The sequence below is a fragment of the Balaenoptera acutorostrata genome, chromosome 15, assembly GCF_949987535.1.
Source record: "Balaenoptera acutorostrata chromosome 15, mBalAcu1.1, whole genome shotgun sequence".
NCBI classification, from domain to species: Eukaryota; Metazoa; Chordata; class Mammalia; order Artiodactyla; family Balaenopteridae; genus Balaenoptera; species Balaenoptera acutorostrata.
The window spans coordinates 24,374,114-24,398,606 of record NC_080078.1 but is presented as its reverse complement, the minus strand read 5'-3'; the positions used below and the strand labels follow the sequence as shown (position 1 = coordinate 24,398,606).

General features: G+C 39.5%; 2 protein-coding genes across 5 annotated transcripts in view; both read right to left on the bottom strand.

The window, feature by feature from the left end:
* Nucleotides 1–1,960: 1,960 nt before the first annotated feature.
* ARL6IP1 (ADP ribosylation factor like GTPase 6 interacting protein 1) lies at nt 1,961–10,180 on the bottom strand. The gene is made up of 6 exons (XM_007188328.3): nt 10,023–10,180; nt 7,686–7,819; nt 7,131–7,250; nt 4,594–4,711; nt 3,921–4,005; nt 1,961–3,483 (listed from the first exon to the last, which is right to left on the bottom strand). Exons 1-6 carry the CDS (start codon nt 10,056–10,058, stop codon nt 3,365–3,367), a joined length of 612 nt encoding a protein of 203 aa, XP_007188390.1. The 5' UTR covers nt 10,059–10,180; the 3' UTR covers nt 1,961–3,364.
* Nucleotides 10,181–12,572: 2,392 nt separating this feature from the next.
* The window catches only part of SMG1 (SMG1 nonsense mediated mRNA decay associated PI3K related kinase), a 97,472-nt gene continuing 85,551 nt past the window's right edge, over nt 12,573–24,493 (bottom strand). For 3 of the 4 annotated variants that reach the window (XM_057530204.1, XM_057530200.1, XM_057530201.1), the window contains 7 exons: nt 23,895–24,074; nt 22,944–23,171; nt 21,601–21,812; nt 21,333–21,439; nt 19,697–19,876; nt 19,512–19,618; nt 12,573–17,207 (listed from right to left, as the gene is read on the bottom strand). In XM_057530204.1, coding sequence (XP_057386187.1) covers nt 17,130–17,207; nt 19,512–19,618; nt 19,697–19,876; nt 21,333–21,439; nt 21,601–21,812; nt 22,944–23,171; nt 23,895–24,074 — 1,092 coding nt within the window. In that variant the 3' untranslated portion in view covers nt 12,573–17,129. The remainder of the gene's footprint in view (nt 17,208–19,511; nt 19,619–19,696; nt 19,877–21,332; nt 21,440–21,600; nt 21,813–22,943; nt 23,172–23,894; nt 24,075–24,493) is intronic. The other variant, XM_057530202.1, reaches the window with a different exon arrangement.

Below are 24,493 nucleotides of genomic sequence, written 5' to 3'. Positions count from 1 at the left end.
TCACCGCTGTACCCACAGCTTCTAGAAAAGTCAGCTGGTACATAGTGGGCAGTTGATACGTATTTGATGACTAAATGAATGGGCAAATCAGTTTCCCCATTTGCAAAATGGGGATGATACACCAATCAGTTGAAGTTGCTATGAGGGTAAATGAAATAATCCAGATAAAAGAGACACATAAAATCCGGCAGCGTGCGTGCTCAGTCAGCGTCTGTGATTAGCATCACAGCCCACCTCCGCCGCCCCCAATGCTTCTCAAATCCCAGGTGAACATTGAGGAGAGCCAAGCTCCCAGTTTGAACATCTCCGGGATATAGAAATCTCTGGTTGTAACTTACATTTACAAAAGGACATTTGCTTTTCTAATGAACATTTCCTTTAAGAACTGGTTCCCCGTACCCTTAACAACACATTCTGTTGACTAAAAATGTGGTGCTCACCTTAACTGAGGGCCTTAGCAACAGTGGGAAGTTAAGTGAATAAATCCACTTTCCTTCAAGAGCCTTACCATAAATAGAAAATTAGTACCAGCCACTATCTCTTTATACACTTCATTCATTCATTCATCCCTTCATATCTAATGAGTGCCTACCATGTGCCTGCCAGGTGTTGTACCAGCTGAGGGGACAAAAATATCAGTTCTTGCCCTTAAGAGGTACAGATCCTAGCAGAGACAGATCTCTAAATAACAGCACAATACTGGGCAGTGCGCCACATAGGACGCCAATATGAAGTGCTGTGAGAACGGCGAGGCGGCCTGGAAAGTTGCTAAAGCTTTCACAGAGGAAGTGCCATGTGACCTGTGTCGTGAAGGGTACCAACAACTACTAATTCCTAACTGCCACTAAGTGCCTCCTGTGGATTAACTGAATCCTCAAAACAACACATGCAATTACATAATGCCCCTGTGAGATCTGTACTATTATCTCCACTTCACAAATGAGGGAGCAAACTAAATTCAATCTTGACTCAGTCTTCAAATTTTGCTGTAGGTTAAAAAATCAAAACAAAAAAAGTGGTCACTGACAACTTGTCTAAGCTACTAAATTACTTATGGGGTTTTGGGATCCTGAAACGTTAGGAAGGGTGTGTGGCCTATAGATATTAAGAGCTAGGAGGGCACATAAAGATGGACAGAAATCTCAGAATGGTTGGGTTGGAACTGCGATAAGGGCAGAAGGGTGGAAATGGGCGGGAGGGCCATGTATAAATTGCCTCTTGTCATCCCGTGAATTCTGGAATGATAGGACCTCTGCCAGAGGTGGTGCAAAGGCAAGTTGAAAGGGGACCTGTGCTGTGGCCAGAGTTGGCACAGGAGTACCCAAGTTGGCCTGGGGAGTAATCATAGCTGCATGTGGAAGACCAGCATTTCAGAGCATCCAATGACCAGGAGACCTATGGTGACTGGGTTGAGACTTCCCTGTTCTGGACATCATCAAGCCCCCAGGAGGCTCCAAGGAAGGATCCATACATTTGGGGGAGAGGGGGAGCAAGAGATTTAATTTGACATTCAATCTGTTCCCAGGATCCACCACATATAGATAGTAAGGCCTAATGATAAAATGTCCAACTGGGGCTCTACTTTTTAAAAAATTCTAAGTGCAGACAAAAGTCACCCACCAATTATTTACTGAGCAGCTCAGGTACCGAATTCTGAGCTAGGCCCTAGGGTACAGAGGTGCCTTGGCAGGCACTCTCCTGCATTGCTCCCTGCCTATTCTTCCAACCAGGCCCCCTCACACATCACCTCTGGCCATCATTTATTCATCGTATCTCCTTTTCCATCTAGGGTGGTGCCTGGATGTTTACTGAATGAATAAATTTAAACCTTTTATTTTATTTTGTTCTTAAAGAGCACCTTATAGCTATGTAATGATCACACAGGGTAGTTCATTAATTGGGTACATAAATCGGATCATGTAAACATTGTACTGGCTAAGCTATAAAGAAAGGACACAAGGAGGGCTTCCAGCTTTTTTATTTTTCCCCTTTTACACAAAACACAGTAGGAGAAATAATACAGGATTAAAACCGCAAAAGTAGTTAATTGGTAGAACACACACACACACAAAAATCTAGGAAGACAAGCTTATTTACAATGAGGAAACACATGTAAATTATGGTAGTCTGTATATGAAACATTAAAAAAGAAAAGTCAAACATATGCTACATGGGTGCCACTGTTTACAGCAATATTGAAGGGGAGAAAACAACACTTATTTAGGAACAGATATACCACAAGGTCCAGGTTTTACAGCATCAGTGCAATAAATTCACAAAACTATATTACAGCTAGTTAATCAGTTTAAGAATTGTTCCCAAATATGTCACATTTCCAGCCCTCAGAGGTTCATTCCTACAGATTTCAACTACTCCATCTATGGGGACCAAAAGCAGCCAGCGTTACCATAAAATGAGAATCTTGAGGCTTATCTTTAAAGGCTTATTCTGGTCTTGAAAAACTAGTAGGATTTTCTACTGAAATGAATCTTGACTAAACACAGGATGAGTTTTGTTCTTTATTGGCTGGTCTTGGAGTGAAGGTCACAGACATGACTCTTAACCTATTATGTACTTTAGTTTCAGTTAGCTGAAAATCTTAAATTAAAAGTATGCTAAAAATCCTAAATACCATCTTGCGTAAGCCTGCTACTAAAAAGCCCTTAAGGATGTACTAACTTCACGTTTAAGTGCACGGGAACAAGAGTTCTAAGCCTGTCAGATTCCCCATCTGGGAGGAAGGATCAATGTTTCCAACAAATTGCTAAATTCTGCACTCGGGAGACGCCAACACATACTAGGCCATGGAATTACTTTCATTTTATTCCATGAGGATTCTTCTCCCACAGTATCGAAACAGAATGAGGAATGAATCTTAACTGGTCTCTTCATCAGAAGTGGTAACCTTGGTTTCTGTATTCACGAAGCCAGGCAGTTGTTTAAGCAGAGTGTGGAAGCAGACAGTGGAACCAGCTTCCTGTAGTCACAGACCACGATCTTGTATCCAGCTAAAGCGAAGATCAACTTGCACAGTTCTCCCAAGCCACTGTTAACTGTACTAAAGGATGAAGTTCACCACTATATTATTTTAAAAGTAAGAGTTCAATTAACCCTGGGTGAGAAAAACCAAGACAAATGGTAATGATGAATGAGTTGTCCATATAAGGCCAGCTGATGACAACATACCCTTGAAGACACTGGGCATAAAGCCTTACTTGGCAAGTCGGAATTTCTACTAACTAAGGGCATAATAAGGGACAGCAAAGAGCTACATCTGTAACATTTTAGTATCCAGACAGCATAACAGACACTGTCCCCAAGGACAATGTATACGCCATTAATCACACTGAGTAAAGCAGATGCATTATTCATGTTTCTTTTCTTTTTGTTTGAGAAGCTTGTTTATCTCTCTTTTGGCCATTCCAATGTACTTCGAAATGATTCCATGTTGGTTTAGTCCAGGAAGCAAGAGTAAGAAAGTCACTTAAAATTAAAAACAAAACAAAATAAAATTACAAAGGCAGCAATTAACTTCCCAAAGATTCTAACATTTACTATAGAAGGTAGTTCTTCAGACTACTACACACTCTAATGGGAGGAAGTAACATGAAATCCATTATTTCCATTGGTATTTATCCCCAGAAGCTTCTGCTTCATACCTCCCAACCTCAGATAAGACACACTGCTTATTTATACCTCTTGCACATTACTTTCTACCTTGGTTATTAGTTCTTTGTCTTAACTTCCGATAAGACCACAAACTCACTGAAAACAAGGACCTGGGATTTAGTCATCTTTCCATACTCACACAGGTCCTTAATCACTGCCTGGAACTCAGTGAGCAGGAACATACTGCTTACTAAATTCCAGTTAGACTTTACTGGCCAGGATGTGCCTGCAGTTTTTCCTCAAAGACTTACCTATCAGGTAGGTGAGAAGGAGGTTGTGGACTTGCTGTCCCACCCAAGCAACCGCGGCAAGAGAAATGATCATGGTCATGAAGTACTAATAATGAAAATAACAAGAATTTATCAACTCCTAGAAACAGACTAAGAAGAGAAACTTTAGGAGGTTGTTTCAAAGATTGGAAAATAACTTTTTATTCCCACTTTTCTCTAAAAATATTTAGTATCTATGTATTATATAAAACCCATAGAAAACTCCCTAGGTCGACTTTATACAATTTAGATACATTCTCTCCTAGAATAACTATAATTCTGTATGTAAATTAAGTAGTTTGTAAGTTAACTACTTTTGCAATTAATAACTTCACATAGTAACCTCAAGTGAAGCTAAAAGAGAACAAATGCTTCCTAAGTATACGTCTTTTACATTTATTTCAGTAAATAAAAGAGAAACAGAAAAAATTCACCTCTACAAGAATAAAAAATTCAATGCAAAATGTAATTTTAACTTTTAGTCTAATACAGATAAATATTTATGACTGTACTCAGAGGAGTTAAACCAACAGATAATGATAAACATCAAACTACAACTAAAGTAAAGCAAAAAGGCTTTACACTACAATGAAGCAAAAATTGACTCAATCTTAAAATGTTGCTTTTCTTAAAGAAGTCAAAACCAACAAAGTACCATTTTAGGCTTTTCTTCCTTTAGCGTAAAGAGGCGTTTCCACCAGCCCACAGCTCTGCGTCGAGTTTTTACTAGATTACTGCAAATTTCATGGAATCTCTGCTGTTGCTCAGTGGTCCTAGGAAAAGAATCTTCCCCTTTACTACAGGCAAATCTTAACAGTAAACAGAAATACACCGTCCTCTCAAATTTCAGAAACTATCTTCTAAAGAAAATCTAAATAAAAACAACAATGATTCACCATTATCTTATAGAAAAAGTTCTTAAACCATTAAGACTCCTTTTGGGAATTCCCTGGTGGTCCAGTGGTTAGGACTCTGTGCTCTCACTGCAGAGGGCCTGGGTTCAAAACCTGGTCGGAGAACTGTATCCCACACACAAGCTGCTCAGCATGGCAAGAAAGACTCCTTTCATAGCACAGGAATAAGTTTTAACATAAAGACACATGTGTGTGTACAAAGTAATGGCTATCTATGGTTCTAAGGCCAAATTTGGTCAATGATAGTAACAAAAGCCTCATGCCTACTATGAGCCATGCAGAAATCAGTATGAATTAATTTCTCTATTCCTATATTATTTTGCAGATCCCAATGAATCCTGGGTGGTGACCCATCAGAGTCCCACTATTTTGAGGAAGATGTGAAGTTTCAACCAAACAGTTATATTTAAGCACTTGTCAGTAAGATAGTAACTACTAGCATTCAAAGCACAATACCCTCCACTGGGCTTCATACATTTGATGCCTAGGCAGCCACAAAGAGCTCAAATCCAAATTCCTTATAAATTTAGTCCCATTGAGGGAAAATATAATCACGAACAAAACAGCAGAAAGAATACAAAAAGATCCACCAAAAAGCCCTTTGTAGTTTATAACGTATTTTGGGTTCTAATTTTTTAAAGAAATTTTGCCTTTGTACTGTCTTTGCTATACAGACATAATGGCTGCTATAAAAAGTAAGCCCTATGCTGGAGATGTGTTGCTTTCTCTCCTCTAGCCCTTGTCCCTATAAATCTGCAGTGACAGATACAGTAGAAGGGCTTCTACTGAGCCCTGGAACTTCTTATAAATTATCAGACCTCGTATGCTGCCCATAGTCAAGGCTGGACTGTGGCTAGGCAACAGTGTTCTTCCTTCCTCATAAAGGTCAAAAAACAAAATCGCTCTGTAGATAAGACTGAGCCACATACTGATTACCACGAAACTTCAAGAGCTTACTTCTGAAAATGTTTCTCCAGGAGTTATGAATTAGCAGATTAGAATGTTATCTGGCTAATAAAGTCAGGGTCTGAGGTTGATTCTGTTAAATTGTTACATTGCATAGTTACAAACTTGCCCCCCAAACTGCAGCACAATGAAAAACAATTCAAAACACATTTCCTAACACTAACCATTGTGCTATGCCAGAAACATCTTTATTTCAATACAAAAATGCTTAATTATCCCATAACTTAAGCAAACCCTACATTTAAAATTCTTATTTTTATAGAATTATAATTTGCTATTATCAGGAGAACGAAAAACTACAGGCACAAGTAGACTACCAATCAAATTAAAATAAACAACCAAGAGAGAATAGCAGCTAGGAGAAAAAAATCCATTCCTATATCTAGTTTTGCTCACTATTTGGATCAAAAGAGAAATGCAACATTCCAGAAGGAAGTTAAAAAAATACTTTAACAGGATCCACAGCCACTTATCTTGGGAACTCATAAGTAACCCATTCAAAGAGTGGTATAAATGCAATCAACAACCCACTTATATATACAGCTTGAATGTATTCTAAAGCACTTTTGCTAACCTCCACTGCACTACCTCAAGGTCTCAACGTGAAACACAAGATCAATCTTTTTCTTTTTTTTTTTAAAGTCTTTATTGAATTTGTCACAATATTGCTTCTGTTTTATGTTTTGGTTTTTTTGCCTGGGAGGCATTAGCTCCCGACCAGGGATCGATCCCGCACCCCCTGCATTGGAAGGCGAAGTCTTAACCACTAGACCACCAGGGAAGTCCCAAGATGAATCTTAAAAGTCAAAATATTTCACAGCACCCAGAAGAGTCTGCCTAATAGAAAAGTAGACATTCAATAAATAGTTGCTAAATGAACAGGCAAAGAAAATCTACGTTACTGTTTTCATATTCATTCAAAAGTAACTGGTGAAATTAATATTATTTATCTTAAATATCAATGGAAAAAATGTAAAAGTAGACGTACTACTTTTATGGAAAGCCCATTATGAGGTCTGCAATCCTTGATAAAACATTACCTTAAAAAGCCTCACTTCAATAAAAAGGTCTAGGAAGAAAAAAAAGTCAAAATAAATGCTAGAGTATAAAAGAACTATGGAGATATAAGTACTGGAAGTTTGTGATTTATATCTGAATCAGCTAAGAAATTCTTTACATCAAACGATAAATCTAACCCCTAGCTATCTGATGGTTAAGACAATTCTCTGTGCTTAATTACAACACACTAGTCACAGCTACCAGGTGCAGTAACTTCTCAGAAATTAGACTGCCACATCATTATGCCACCTACCATTTATTGGAGCCAAAAATTCTAGGCGCAAGAATGGGAACAAGGTAGTCAGCCAAGCACAAAAACATAACAAAACAGGAAACACCTGACAGAACGGATGGATCTAGATAGTAGATAGTCCTGTTTAAAAAAAAAAATTAATAAAGGTTAGAAAAACACAGTCCTCATTAGTCCTAGCTGAAGATGTTTATTCTCCTAGTCCTCTGGTTCTCAAAGATGTTATTCGCCTTTTTTATTCTAATTTTCTCACAAGTAGTTTTCCGGAAGCTTCATGACATCACAGCTGTAACGGTTCATGTAAACATGAGGAAGCAAAGGCTCTTTGGAGTCCTCAACATTTTTTAGGAGTGTAAAGGGTCCTAAGGCCAAAAAGTGTGAGCCACAGATTTATTCAACTGCCTTGGTTACTGAGTTTACAAAGTACTACAAATACTGAGAACTAGGCAAACGGCTCTAAGCAAAGGCATTCTTTACAGATTCAGGCACTTCCATAAATGGAACCTGAGCCCTTATGAGCAACAAGCACAATCTACAGAAATTTAATAGCTCACTTACAGAAACACCAAAGAAACCACACCCACGATGGCAGGTGGAAACCAGGCTCTTTCCCATCGGAGGACTTTATCTGCCATCAGCATCACTTCTCCCCATCCTTGCAGCTGCTCTTCCAGACTTGCAGTCTCTGCAGCCTACATATGAGTAACATTTAAAGCGATCATTCTACTAATCTCAACATTTCTGTGGCTCCTAGAGAGTTAAATTCTCCTAAGGCAACAGGTATGTAAAACAGCTGTTACAAATCACTATCTTAAACAAACTAGTTTCTTAGAAAAACGCAATTTTGAAACCAAAGACAGAAATCAATGGGGAAAAAAATTATCATTTAATGGTCACTTTCCAAGTCCAAGCACTGGGCTACTCTTTTACATGCATTATGTAACATAATCCTTATAGACCCCTTAAGATAGGGATAATCAGAGCCATTTTACAATTAAAGAAAGCGAGCTCAGAATGGACTTTCCCAAAACCATGCACTACTAAGTGGCAGCGCCCTGAGTATAAAATTGGATCACTTAAAGTTTCTCATTTCAGGTAGTTACAATTGGTCTGTTGTTTTGTCATTTCATTGATTTAACCCCCTACTTCTGAATCCATTAGGAAAGCCTCTTCCTGAACAGCATTCAATTTCCAAAATAGCTCTTTGTGCAATGGAATCATTTAGATGTTGGCATCATCTGCATGATTAAGGAAAACTACTGTGCTTTTAGAAAATTATAAAAGGCATATTAAGCCCAATATATCTCAATAAAATGCTTCTTACACTCATCAGGACATTTTGGTTAGACTTCAAATTTCTCTGCAAATTTGACCATCAGCTGCAAGTAGATTTCTCAGATGAGCTAATGTGGCAAAAAGCCCTTAAGCTGATTTTGGTAGAGAAAAAAAAACTTGGAACAGGAAACCCATGTGTCCTTACAACTGTTATCACAGGGAAATATGCAAATGACAGGAAACAGGGCAGCTTAATCTTGATAAAGATGTTACCTGTGCCACACTGACACTTAGGTGACCTCAATGTTTCTGACTTTATATACCATGCTTAATATAGTTAAATAATACCATGTGGCAGAAACTCTGCTAAATGTATTATATGCTTATACTTTAATTACTCCTCCCAACAAGCTGAAAGAAAGGTGTCATTACTATCCTCGTTTTACAAATGTGGAAACTGAGATACACAGAGGTTTACAGATCCGAATCCAGCAAATCCAAGGCCAAAGGCCTTGTTCTCCTTAAATTAAGTCACACGGCTCTGTGGAAAGAGCAGCCGAGCTCCAGGCCAGGATCTGTTGTTTCAATAGCTGTGTGAACTTGGGCAACGATCAACTCTTAAAAGGAACCTGGCTGGGGCTCACTAGGCTAACCATAGAAAAGGGGGGTGTGTGTGTGCATGTAAGGGGGCAGAGGTCATGCATATCTAAAAACCAATGCAAAATGAAAATCACGCACAATCAAAACTGCCCTGCAAAGTCACTTAATTCGTTAGCACCTGAGCTCTTGGAAAATCAAAAGTCAAAATTAAATTATTTGGTTTCTCTATTCACTGTTGTTCTGGTGGTGAGTAGCATGCCTTTTCCTGGGGAAAGGCAACTGAGAAGATGGATGGATTTCTCTCGTTCTTACCTAGATTCTGAGGGGGGTTTTCGTGCTGAGGTTAAAACTGTCTGCCTGTGATACAACCTTACTGCAGTTCCCTCCGACCCCTGCTTACTCTAAAATCGTCCTGGGACACCCCCCACCCCCGCCCAGACTTACACGTTCCAAACGCCAGAACCTCCCACTGTCCCTCCAGCTGGATCCTACTTCCAGTTCCCAGCTGCGAGCTCGTAGCCTCCCTGCCGTTTTAAAGCTGTGCCAGCTCTAAAAGAAATTCTCGGCAGCAGCCTTTTGACCCTCCACCCCTGCCCAAGTACTAAGGGAAAAGGGCGAACGGACATCCTGGTTAAGATCAAAGACGGGGAAACCCAGATACGGCTGGGGTCTGGGCCGCAAAAGCGCTCGACGAGCCCCTCGCGGCCCTCTGCCAAGGACTGCACCCCAGGCTGGTCACAGCCCCCCTTCTCCCGCTTCCTCCTCAACCCCTATTCGCGGTGAATGATCACGCGCCCTCCTCGCCCCGTCGTGCACCTTCCCCAGGGGATGGTAGGAGTCGACACGACTAGTGACCGCCAAGCAGAGGTTACCCAAGAAGCCCAAAGGGCAGGCGTCGTCGCCTGCACCTGGGAACGGAGAGGAGGGCCGGGCCCGCGACGGGTGATAGGAACGAGGCCGCAGCGCACCGAAGTCCGGAGGCCCCACTCGGTTCCCTCGCGACGAGGAGCTGGGACTCACCAGCAGGTTGGTGCTGCGATTATCTCCTTCCGCCATTGTTCCCGAGGTGCCCCCTCAGCGAGCGCAAGACGCCCCCAATACCCTACCTTCCTCAGAGGCACTCACAACAACCCCAACGCAGGGCACGCCCAGCAGGCCGCTTATATAGGCCAGCTGCCTTTCCCGACAGACCCCGCGAAGTTCGCTCCTCATTGGGCAAATCGAGATCACGCTTAAGCGGGCCGGACCAACCGCTGCTCAGCGCTTGTCTTGAAACCCAGATCAAAGGAGAGTGAGACCACGCCGGGGCCGAGGGGGCGGGGACACAGAATGGCCAATCAGCACCCAGGAGATGTGCTACGCCCCGCCCAGGCCTTTCGGAATCGGTTCAACCGCCCCTGGCCGGGGCCTGGTATGGCCTCAGTATCCCCAGGGCGGGCCGCTATGGTGGCTCTCGGACTCTTCCGGGGGACCTCAAAGCAGCTAAGGAGCCTCTCTGGAATTTAGTCCTCAAGGAAATATGCCACCCAATATCAGGCGGAGGGCAGAGATGGGCATGTGACGCTAACCGCATTGTGATTAAGGAGGCTGGCTGGCTGGGATCTTCTTCCCGATCCAGACGGTGGCCCTGACCCTGGCTGTGCCCCTAGTCAGCCCGCCTTTCTTCTAATACCTGCTCTGGCAGCACTAGCCAGGCCGCTGAGCAGCTTAGACCCAGATATGTGACTCGCGGACTCGTGCCCATCTCAGGAGGTTTTGAGTACAAGTGAAAGGGGCCATTTATGTAGCTTTTCTGCAATTTTTCCTTCCCTACCCATTAGGAGTAAGGCCTTAGTTTGATGGAGGGGCGGGGGCGGCGGAGAGGGTGTGGAAATCTGGGCATAGTTTAAGAACTTGTGAAAAATGCACCGACTTATAAAATTGGCTTATTTTCATGGGTTTTTTGGAGAAATTCTTTGTGGGGCACTTCACTTAAACTACGAGCTCCCCCTCCAAAAAGGGACTGGTTTTGACAGATCCTTTCTTACTAAGGTCATGCCAAGGAAAGATGTAAACCCTCTCATACGAGTGGAATTTATTGCAATTTAAGAATTAGATGAACTATGTGAGACAATCCCACATATTTCTCTCCAGGATTTCAAAATGCGTTAACATTTTCATTACTCAATACAAACAAAATAATGCCAAATGTTAACCTGGTTAGATGTCTCTTTCAGGAAACTTACCGTAGCTTTTAACTTCCAGCCTTTTACCCTTTTATAGTCATCTATATTATGCCATCGAGTTTATTTTAAAAGCATTCCTTAAATTACTACCAGGTTCATAAGATTTCAGGGAAGACAAAGAAATGTGAGCCAACACAGCTACAGACCACATGCTGCCCCTAAGAAAACCAGGGGGACCGGAGCACTGTGAAGTTCATAAAAAGGTGTGAAATTTGCCATGGAACTTTGAAAAGAAATAAAGCATCTGATCAGGTATAAACAATTCAGGGGGGTAAAAAAAAAAAGCCTTTGCAAGGAAAGGGGACTCTTCAATAAACTGCCACTTCTGGGAATGTTGGGGAAAAACAGGTTATGTAGGTAAAATGCAGCCAGTTGGACAGCCCATTTTGGGAGATTTGAAAGTTATGAACTCTGAGGAGCAGGCCCTCTGCTACCTGTTCCAAAGGAAATCAAAAGGTCCCAGTCGGCAGCCACAGTGAGTGAATGTACGGAGAGCGCTGAGCGCGAGATCTCGACACAGGCTCAGCAACGCCCTCTTCCAAAGGACAGGGTGTGGGGTTATTAGACTTTAAAAACCTCCACGTGTACTTTGGGAAATCAGTTTTTGCTACAGAATGTGCCTGGTTTTCGCCCAAGTTCCCTATGTACAACTTCAGAAGAAAGACTTTTCAACACCAGCTTGTGAAATTGAGGTAGGTGAAAAAAACCTGAAGAAACGGCTTCCAAGTAGCATGGGTTCTCCATAGAGTACTTGTTACTCAAGGAACATTTGCCCAGAATGATTTGCAACTTAACAGCCTAGGAGCGCTTCTATAAGTTCCTTAACTAAGCTTCCAATTGCCCTAATTATTTAAAACAAAACAAAACACCCACGCTTAGTGTAGCTTCCTTTGGAGCTTTTTTTTTTTTTTTTTTGGTATTACAAAGGCAGGATGTGAACTTTTGAAATATATCAGGTGACTGAACAGTTAACATAAATCCTAACATAATCTAGCAGCAACAAATGCAGTCTGATTTCCAGATATTAAAACACGCTGGACATTGTTTTCCTTCAGAGCTTTCATACACCAGGGAATATACATGTCAATAATATTCTACAGGAGTTTTTAAAGAAATACAAAATTAAGCTTAATAAATTGTGCCTTAATACTAAGAACTTTCCCATTGAAGTAAAATTTCTACTGCTATTCAAAAATACTATTAGAACACTGAGTGTAAAATACATTTTTTAGAATCAAGTTTTTAAACTTTTGTAGGTATTAGTAATTAGCTTAAAAAAAAAGCTCCCCATATTCCAAAATTAAGTTTTCTGGAACCTACTTCAACAAATTCAGAGCTTAAATGCTACGTCTTTTAAGACTTTATTTTTTGAAAAACAGGTATTTCATACAATCTTTGCCACGTTAATGCAAATATGCACAAAGTAGGCCATGTATTTTTGTTTTCCAAAAGTTGCATTATGAACACTTTCAGGAAGCTGGTGTGATTTATTCAACTTTTAATCTTAAATACAATCACAAAATTATAACCATCAGGAGGCATTACAACCTTTTGTACAGAGAAGCCACTCTATTTATACAATGTTACTAGAACAAGGAAGATTCAGTTCAACTCAATTTACTCTACATAATAAGGGTAAAGTAAATTAACAAGTGAAGTGTGATGTTGCCATTGACATCACAGGTGGAAATATAAGGAAAATTTAAACCAAAAAGAAATTGACACAGGAACTTCAAACAGGAGCTGAAACTTGGTCAAAAAAAAAAAAAAAGCCTGCTTCGAAAGACATAAAAACATTCTGCAAGTCTGCATTTCAGAACAACATTCAATTCCTTAAGTTTATCATCTTGAAAAGTCGAGCTAATTGTATGACACTTTTGCATTAGCGCAACAAACAGCTTGCCTAGTAAGCCCAAATTCCCATGGAAAGCAAGAGACTGAATGGTTCATGTTGTACAACTAACTCTTGAACCTATAAAGCTTCTCTCAGTTGGAGTCCATTTGCCCTTTTGTAAATAAGAGATGGTGATACTCTTACCCAGGCATAAAAAAAAAGCAGGAAAAGTGCAATAAACCCTTCTGGGTTCATAATACAGTGAATTTCCTTCCCCAGTGTTTGGAAAATTTATAATGCTAGCTCTTCCCCATAGGAGGAATATTTCTAATACAACCCAAATAATGAAAAAATCTGTCACTTCTTTAAATGACCCTTACATTAACATAGTCTACCTCCTAGATTTAAGGGGAGGGGGAAAGTCCTAGCTCTAAATTACTGGCATTTTACAATCTCAAGATACAGAATGGAAGGTCATTGGTTTTCATATTTATCTGGTTTTATGTAAAACAAAGGTACTTAAATGTGCTAACAGAAAAGCGTTCGCTGATTTTTGATGTATACGAACAGAAGCTAACAAGGCTAAATGTAGATGCTTTCTTTAATATGAAAAGAATTGGGAGAAAAGAAGAACCAGCTTCTTTGATTTTAGTACTGCCAAAACAAATAAGCCCCCAGAGTAATCACAAATATGTGGAGGAAAATAGGCCAGGAAGACTTTTCAATTCAAAGTACTGCCTATATCACCCCAAATTTAAAAGGACCTAAGATTGCACATCAACTCTAATATTTGGCTGCACTTGCATTGCCCTGCTTGGAATTTTTTAATGGCTCTTTCCTTAAATTTCACACATCAGAACCACCACAGTTAAAAACAAAAACAATGCAGATAACATCAAACACTGGACAATATAAAGAACACTACATACTTAGTTTAGGTAATAGAGGCAAGTGTTAAGGGCAGAAGTGATGGAAGTTTTTCTTTGTATTATAAAACCCTCACCCTGAACCTGGGGTTTGGGCTCTAAGAAAGCAATTTAGGGAAGCAGATCAAGAGCTTGATTCTCAGTTCTCACACAGAAACCTCACATATCTCAAACAACTCACAAGTGTCAGACACAAAAGAATCTTAATAATCATCTAGCAAACTATGTGAAGAATTCATGACCAGAAATAATGAAATACTGCAAGACACATCAAAGAAACGAAGTAAAAGAGAAATACAGACAGCACCATAAACTACTAAGCCTCCACAGCTTTACAGATAAATCAACTAAAACTCAGGCAATTCTAGAAAATTAAAGACAGCAAAACACTTAAGATAAACTTCAATTTCCAAGGGTCATAAGTTATTGTGTACCCCCTGAATCTTAGAGAGGGAAAAAGAGAGAGCACAAGAGAGACAGGGGAAGGGCGTGGGGCGGGAGGGAGAGAGAGCAAGAGGAAGGGGAAGGGGAGGGAGAGGGTGAGAGGGAGGGAGGGAGAGAAAGAGAGGAGCAGACCCCTGGTTTTCCACAGGTGTTTTTGTATAATCAAAAATGCATGACTTCATAACCACAGCACTCTGAACTTTACATTATTTTACAAGATAATCACCAAAATATAGCCTTGTTTTCTCAATCTGCTATATATCACCAAGGCCTTTTACCTCTGATTAAATCTGACTGTTGAGTTCTCTTACAACAGGTCAAAATGATAAGGCTACTTGCCAAATGACTGCCCAGAAGAAGCCAAACTGTACAGACTGGGGGTCTTGCTGTCCAGAGTGCAGTGAAGAGCAAGCTTTGAAGTCACCAGTTATTCCTATCTGCCCTACAACCAAACATGTATATGCCACACTATTCTCTGAGGGACCATTTTAAAGTAAAAGTGATGGATAATTTAGCAGAGACACATGTTTTTTATGTAAAGCTGTTTTATTTTCGCTAGGATAAGGTGCCAGGTACCTCTGAAGCCTGAAATTCACAGGCAATAAAATTAACCTATTTCATTTCTCTTCTTTACCAAAGAAGAAGCAATTTCTGAATACTACCTATAGGGACAAACTAGTGTGAACTGGTTTTATCACTGTGATAAAAGTTTTTCCTTGTGACAAAGAATGTTGTTGAAAGACTGTTTAATCTTGAGAGAGAGTAGAGGTAATCAAGTGATGAGTGCAATAGCCTCTAGGAAATAAAGCAGTGTGCAAAACACAATATGGCATTATTATTCCAGATAGGTTGTTTTGATTGTGAAAATAAGGTTCAAGATGAATGAAGAAAATAAAATTTGATGCACTAGTTTCCTTAACTTGCTATTAGACACATGGGGGTATTCAAAGATACCACCTTTCTTGTAATACCTGTCAAAGTATTAAAAGAGCACTGATAATGAAATGCATTCTCCCATGAGTATTTAAAGATTATATATTAACGTGGCAATGAGAATACAGGAAAGGCCAGAGCTATGTGGAATTTTTCCTTAATACCTTTCAAGTTTGTCTGTGAAGACTGGCAACTAGAAAGTGATCACAGTGCTAATCTCTAAAATGCAGGAAAAATGTACTCAAGATTTTAATCATGTTCTACTTTGTGTTGATATGTGATTTTAGGAATCCTATTCTAGTCTGTATTTTGGATCAACTATTGAGCTTACACAGTCAGTCAGTACTGAAATGCAATGCTAAATTTAAGGAAACCCTGATCATGAATTCACTACTGAACAGGAAACTTAAAATTGTGGAAAAAGTAAAGTACTTCACACATTAATAACTGAACTTAATAAAAGATGTTGGTGGTTCTCACTTTTGCTGATGTTTCATGTATATGTCCTAAAATGCCAGGTAAACTAAAGCACTTTTAATTTACATCTTGTAAATTGTAAATTAAAAGTATCAAATGAGAAAACTGAATTAAAAAAACATTTCACTCTACCTCCACCAGAACATCACTTTATTGTTAATCTGTCATCAACAATGTAAAACTCTAATAGGTACTCTATCCTGGTTTTTAAAAAGGTAAAAGATTACATTGGATTAGCTACTTTCTATGAAAGAAACTACAGCAATCACAGAAGAGGGAAAATTTGAATGACCTCCCAAAAATGTACACTATAAGCGAAGGGGAGTGTACATTAAATCAAATGTCTGTTAGATTCATTACTTTTGAATGCACAGTGACAATTCTAGAAACTGTACATGATAGAATCACAGAAATGACTTAAATAATCAGAATTACATTTTGTATGTGATCACCAGACCTTTAAACAATCCTTGCATTTTCCATGTTATTGGTGGTTTTGGAAAAATTTGTTTATCACTCCAAATATTAAGTTGTTAACAGCATTGAGATGGAAGAATATGAAATATAAGGATTGAAATAAAAGTGAATGTGAAAGATGGCTGGCTAATCTACTGGATCAAGTAAAGGGGGATGGGCAGATGGTGAGGGTTGGGGAGGAGGAGGATGGGGTGGGTTTTTTTCCCTTCATTTCAGAAGTTCTTCCAATGTAGTGTTATCTGTTACATAGCTCTCCTTCTTCAGTCCATTTCTGAAATTCATATCGCATAGCCTTTTTGTACTTACTGGTCAACCCAACCAGTACTGTTGCCAAGCAACAAGTGTTATGCAAGAATCTGAACGCATCAAATCTTCCTTGGCTGTGTCGCGGCCCCAGTTTTCTCGGTTTCTGAGCGGGGTTTGATTTTTCCTGGATTGTGCACACAGGGTCAGGTGGAATGGAGTTCCAAATCACTCTGTGCTCCGCGGCATCCCGATTTCTTTCTGCAGCTAACCTCCTGACACGTTTGCAGCTGTTCTGTGGCAGAAAGACAATCTCCGTGTTCAGGCGGTGAGCTTTCTTTCTTTCACCCTTGACCCTGGGGTTGCAGGCCATGGTGTTGGGCGTATCCCTGAGTGCAGCTGTCCTGCAGGATTCACTTCCTAGCGCACCGAGATTTCCTAGGTTTCCTCAGAATAAGCCCCCAGTTGCATCACCACCGACTGTGGTGTGGCTTTGGATGCCTGAGGCTGAGTTGATTCTGGTGGATGTCTGACCTCGCTTAACCAGACTCATCTACTGTCTTGCCATTCATACCCAGGCTGTCCAACCTTCATACAGCTGAGCCAAGTTATCTAGATTAGTTGCTTCCTTAATGACATAGTCAACCTGTAAAAATAGGCAGGATAGAATTAAAGCCATTTAAAACTTGAAAGAACATGGCTCATATATGAGTTATATGAACCGTTTAGGAGTAAGTTCCCAAATTAATTACCCAAAGATGTGTAGTTGTCATGGTGGGAAGAGAAGTTAAGTAATCTGAGCTTCCTTCATAATTCCATAACTTACAAATGTGTGTCTTGGGAAAGTCACAATCCCCTTTGAGCCTTATGAATCCTTAGATGAAGAGAGAGCGCCACTGACCCCACAGGTGCCCTTGGGATTAAACATGTGAATTCACTGGGCAAATGCTTAGGTGTATTAAAAAGTGCCCAGCAGATTCTGAAACAGTTTGGTACTCAGCAAATATCTATTGATTCTTCTTTTTTTTTTTTTTTTGGTGGGGCCGCACTGTGCGGCACGTGGGATCTTAGTTCCCCAACCAGGGATCAAACCCACAGCCCCTGCAGTGGAAGCACAGAGCCTTAACCACTGGACTGCCAGGGAAGTCCCCATATCTGTTGATTCTGACTCAGCTAAATTTTCTTTTATAGTAAGAGATACAATCGTTATCTCTATCCAGAGCACCCATCAGGGTCCAATTATATCGTAAATGCGCAATATAAGGCTGCTGAATTGTAACCTACACCAAAAGTTGTATGCAAAGAACTCTATACTTACCCCACTCCTGTGAGCCCCTTAACTTTTTCATATAAAATTTAATAACTATCAGAATAAAAAGCACAATAGCCAAGCATTCTTTAAAAAGATGGACAGAGACCTAAGATGCACAGTCATGAAAGCACACAACCCATTAACCTACCAAAAAGTTTCTGAAGTAAGGATACCCATGGATCCAGAACACCGTCCATGGTTTTTGACAAACTTGACAAACTCTCTCTAAAGAATGAGTCTTAACCAAGAAGAGCTTAAGCTTAGATCCTATACAGAGATGTAAGTGTTTAAAAAAAAAAAAAAACAACTTTCCTTGCTGATATTAAATTTGAATTGTGGATGCCAAACCATTAAAAAATAGGACACTCACAAGTCTCAAATTTTTACCCCACAGAAAAAAAGGCATATGTGTAATGGAGAATTCAGGAGAACACTACCCTTGACCAAGTGATCTAACTTAACAACAAAGATAACACAGACAGACACATGCCCCTTGATGTAAGATTCTAAGAACACATCATTGGCAAAGTATTCTTGCGAAAAGTGTTGATTCTGAATTTAATTATGAAGAAAATATCAGACAAATGCAAACTGAGACACATTCTGCAAACCAAGTAGTCTGGACACATCAAAAATATAAGTGTCATAAAAGAAAAGAAAGAAAAAGCTCAGGGAACTGTTCTAGACATTAAAGGAGACTAAAAGTAGAACAAGTATATGAAATTCAAGATAAGCCTTGACTAAATCTTGTATGAGTTGGCTGGGGGAGTTGGGTTGGTGGTTAAGGAGAGGCGGGCTAAGTAATAAAGGACATTTGAAGATAACTGGAGAAATCTGAATATGGACTCAATGTTGGATAGAAGTCAATGTTAACATCAATGTTAAGTTTCCTGAGTTGATAATTACATAATTATATCATAGCTATATATTATTAAAATGTTTTGGTTAGGAGACAAAGTATTTAGGCATGAAGTGTTACAATGTCTGCAACTAACTCTCAAATGTGGTTCTGAATATCTGTGTGTATGAACACACATACACAGAAAGATAAGGCAAACGTTAAGAAAGCATCAACAATTGGTCTACCAATTCTAGGTAAAGAGTATATGAGCATTCCTATATTTCTATATGTTTGAAACTTTTCAAAATAAACAGCTATAGGGAAAAGAATTCATTCTTGAATTTATATATACAATTTTAGAAAGACTAATGATAAAATTTCAGAGTAATAACTTCAGACAAACTGACACCCAAGAATACTTTATAGATACTACTTATTTATACATACTATGACACCCAAAATGTCATCCTCATTTCATTCAAAACCTTCACACAGCCCTCTCTAAAATGCAAATTAACTGTCTTCTGTTGGAGGAGAGAGGGTCAAGCCACACCCCAAATTTTTGTTAAAAGAGAACTGGGAAGAAAGGAAAGTGCTAATAGGGTAGAGTCAGAGTCAAATGCTGAATATTTGACAATCCTAGAACTGTGTCACTCAAAATCTTCTGAAGCCTATAAAATCGATTTAAGTTCCTTATTTCTTGATATATCACCAAAGGATAGGGGTGAGAGGATCTTTAAACCTATACTGTTTCAGCAGCATTAAAATGTGTAGCTCAAGTTTAAAAAAATGGTCACCTGTTCAGCAACTGACATCCTCCTATTCGGATCAACATCTCGGCCCTCTAACTTGGCTTTCACTCTCTTCCACACGCTCACTGCATATGAGTTTCTCTCCTGCACAGCTATGAAGCAATGGAAACGTGTAAGTCAAACCACCACTTGGTATTAAGATTTAAGGTATCCTTATTCTGACTAATTACCTTTTCCAGTTTTAGGGTCTCTGACAGCCTTTTTAGGACTACAAGCAACACTCTTGCCAGTTCCTGGAACAGTGCTTGGTGGAGTATCTGCTGATGTAGCTAGATTTTTCTGAACCAGCTTTCTAGCATTCTGTGACATGACATCAGGCTGAGTCTTCTGGCCAGTGTTGCTCCGGACTGCTACAGAGAGAGAGTTGGTAGCTCAATTTACATGTACACAGAAAATGAAGGAGCAGGGCAGTGCTCTCTCAATCATCACCTACAAATGGACAGCCCTGATACCGGATGTGATTTTACAACCTTAAAGTCCTTATCCCTTAAAATAAAAACTCTCCTCCTAAAAATACAGCCTAAACAGCTAGATATTCAGATATAAATTTGTACAATGATGCTCACGAGTTTCTTGTGGCATTAAAAAACTACAAATATCTTAACTGTCCAACAATTAATACGGTAAAGTCATAGAATGGCACATTAAATCTTGCCATTAAGTCATTTTTTAAAAGATTACTTAATGATAGGGAAATTATCAATTTAGTATTTTTTTTAAAGGATTTTATTTTATTTTATTTATTTATTTATTTATTTATTTATTTTTGGCTGTGTTGGGTCTTCGGTTCGTGCGAGGGCTTTCTCCAGTTGCGGCAAGCGGGGGCCACTCTTCATCGCAGTGCGGGGACCGCTCTTCATCGCGGTGCGTGGGCCTTTCTCTATTGCGGCCCCTCCCGTCGCGGGGCACAGGCTCCAGACGCGCAGGCTCAGCAATTGTGGCTCATGGGCCCAGCTGCTCCATGGCATGTGGGATCTTCCCAGACCAGGGCTCGAACCCGTGTCCCCTGCATTAGCAGGCAGATTCTCAACCACTGCGCCACCAGGGAAGCCCCTCAATTTAATATTAAGTGGGAAAAGGCAACAAAAGTTGCATTCACAGAATGATCCAACTTGTATATGTGTGTGCGTGCATATAGAGAATTCAACAAATACATAGTGGTTTTACCTCTAATTGTAATGGAACTATAGATTTTCCTATTAATTATTTTTCTATATTTTCCTAACAGAATATATTTTATAATCATAAAATAAATTATTTAGAGAGTATCTGAACACATGGTATTTTTACTCTCTAACAATAAGTACTTTTAAAATTAAGCCAGAATTTGTTCAGTTTGAGATATGGCAAGAGTTTAGGGAAACTATTTATTTATTTATTTTAAATAATTAATTTTTTTAAATTGGAGTATAGTTATTTATAATGTTGTGTTAGTTTCTGTTGTACAGCAAAGTGAATCAGTTACACATGTACATATATCCACTCTTTTTTAGATTCTATTCCCATATAGGTCATTACGGAGTACTGAGTAGTGTTCCCTGTGCTATACAGTAGGTCCCCATTAGTTATCTATTTTGTATACAGTATTATGTATATGTCTATCCCAGTCTCCCAATTTACCCTTCCTCCCGCTCTCCCCCTTTCTACATCTGTGACTCAATTTGTTTTGTAAATAGGTTCATTAGGGAAACCCTTTAAAAAGGTGATGACTAGAAACATATTAGACACTCATTAAACATCTTAGCATCTATGTGTAGATTATTAACAGGTCAAGATTCAGGTTCTTCTGAAGTAGGGGAGTCTTACCTGCAGCAAAGGATGGCTGATAAGTAGCAGATGACGTTGGACTCGAACATTCATTTGTTGCATCGGTGACTAAGGGTGATGCAAAACTCACTAAATTATTATAGACACTGAAATATAAAATAAAATGGCTCATTTATGAAATGCTTTAGCAAATAGCTACTTATAAATATGAACAAAACTGAAAAAAATTAAATGAATTAAATAAACAAAACTTACTCTACCAGATGTTTTGCTTATATTTTAAATTCAGGCCAGAAGGCATTCTTACCTCTGACTTTGTGTTTTCAGCTCTTTCAAGGTGGGAGTTATTTCCTGGAGCATTTCAACATGTTCTTGACTTCGAACCTGACCCATAGCTTGGACTAATGTAAACAGCACTGTCTGAATGTTGTCTTGCCATGATTTATATTCACCCAAGAACTGCCTAACACTGTTCTCATAGGGAACATCTTCACCATCTGCCAGAGCAGCTTCTTCATCCTAGAATCAGTATGTTAATGATCAAGAAAAACGGTATTTGCTTCAGTAATTACTCTTAAGACCATCACCTTTTGGATAACAGGTAATAAGTGTTTTTCAAATACCAATGTGTTTATAATATGCTTATTACAATTTAACTCCTTTTCTACAGGAATCTTGTTTCCAGCACAAATAAAAACTCCAATTAAAAACAAATCCAGGGGGCTTCCCTGGTGGCGCAGTGGTTGAGAATCTGCCTGCTAATGCAGGAGACACGGGTTCGAGCCCTGGTCTGGGAAGATCCCACATGCCACGGAGCAGCTGGGCCCGTGAGCCACAGCTGCTGAGCCTGCGCGTCTGGAGCCTGTGCCCCGCAACGGGAGGGGCCGCGATAGTGAAAGGCCCGCGCACCGCGATGAAGAGCGGTCCCCGCACCGCGATGAAGAGTGGCCCCCACTTGCCGCAACTAGAGAAAGCCCTCGCACGAACCGAAGACCCAGCACAGCCAAAAATAAAAATAAATAAATAAATAATAAATAAAATTAAAAAAAACAAAACAAAAAAAAAACAAATCCAGGGAATGCCTTGGCGGTCCAGTGGTTAGGACTACACACTTCCACTGCAGGGGGCACGGGTTCAATCCCTGGTGGAGATCCCGCAAACCACGTGATGTGGGCAAAAAAAAAAAAAAAAATTCAAAAAGTAAATGATTTACTGTTTTGTGATGATGAAGTAATGCAGCCTTTTCTGGGGATTCAGTTTCCTTACTGTCTAGATTCTGTACGATACTGGAGGGAAGATATTTCATTTATTTTGGAAGCAAGCTATACAAGTTTGGGCAGGGAGGCGGAAGAGAGGTCGGAAATCTAAATACCCTGTGAGACTAGGCTCAAGTTTCAGCTCTACTATAAATTATATGACTTTGGATAAATCAATTTCTCTAAGCCCCGGTTTCTCTGTGAACAAAATCAGAATACTATTTATACTTACTACCTGCTTAAAAAAAAATAGTTGATGAAAATACAAATTAACTCAGTGACAAACAAACTGGAAATATGACCTGAGAGAAATTAGGGTTTTTTCTCATAAATAAAACTGTTTGTAATTTTATAAAAGGGGGGAGTAATTATGTGTCAACGGTATTAGTCTTACCTTGGCCATTGCTTTCAGGAGATGTTTGACGTCTCCAAGCTGCCGGTTATGACCAGTGAGCACAGTCTTTATATTATCAACCAAATTCTGAATTGTTTCACAGACCGTTTCTATCTGTTGCTCTTTCTCTGTCTGAATTGCTCTCTGAGTAGACATATCCTGGGTCAGTTGTTTGTGTGCTGACAAAAGCCATTCAGAGCTGCCAATAGGATGTTCAAGACTCGTGTCCTAAATAGAATAAGCATTTGTTTGATTTTAAGTATCAGCCAGAATAATATAAGGTTCTTTTCTTCATCATCATCTCAAAAGACATTCGCAACTCAAGCCTCGACACAAAGAACCTCAGTTGCTGAGTCATGAATTAATTATCTACAAAACAGTACTTGACGATAATTTAAACAATCTATAAAATACAGACTAAGATTTTTACCTTTTCTGCATAATCATACAGGGCATAAATGTTTAAAGTTTAAAACCTAAGAAAATGTATCTGGAATAACAAAGATGATCCATATCCAGGAACCTAAACCCACTGTAAATCACTCTTTAAAATGAAACCAGAGTCTCCTAATACATAGCCTAAAGCCTTCCCACAAAGTAGAAATGCCGAATTTATCAACTTGATAATCCAGCATTCATCTTCCACTAGCCCTCTGTCTGCTACCCTACTTTCAGTGCATCTGAGTCATTTGCTACACACTGTCTTTCTCCTCCCCTCCGAACCTCCACAGTACTTCCAGTTGTAACTGAGAGTTCTTTTCACTTCTTCATTCAGTGTATTATTTGTGTAAATCAGTTCCTTGGGGGCTAAAAGCAAGATTTAATCATCACGGTATCCCTCATAACATCTCATATACAGTACATGCTCAATAAATGTAAACTAGTGAGTGAATGTATTAAATTGATTTTAATCACCCAATCTCTTCAGTCCCACCAAGATTCAAGACTTACCACTCTCTGTAATAAACGAAGCTCTAACTCAGAGACCGAACTGTTAAACTGTGATGCAAATGAACACATTTGCTGACACCGTTTGATTAGTTCAAATAATGAGGCATCCAGGTTTAAGGCTTCTGCAGTTCTAGTTCGTAAACTTTCAAAATGAATGATATTGCTGCAGAGGAAAGTGACCTGTGAAGGTGAAAAAGAAGAGTGGAACCATCACACTGAGGAAAAAATTTGCAATTAATGAAACAAAAAAATACGACCTATTGATTTCCAGAATTCAGGACCAGGTCCTGAAAATGTATGAATGTATGACTCTTGTGGGAAACAGACCTACTCCTTATAAAAGCTAAATAAATGAACATTTTTTGGTTGATGCTGTTAAGACTGAGATGGCCAAAAGCACCTAAGTACAATTAGGTAAATATTATCTTCTGCACGATGGTTTTTTAACAGAAATTTTACTCCATAATAAAACTGTTATCATATTCAGCTGCAATTTGTTCGTGCTGTGTCTGAATTCCAATCTGAAATGTTCGCCTTCTGTTTCTACTCCTGCCTAACTTTACCATAAAGATCAGAAAACACTAACTGGATATTTGACA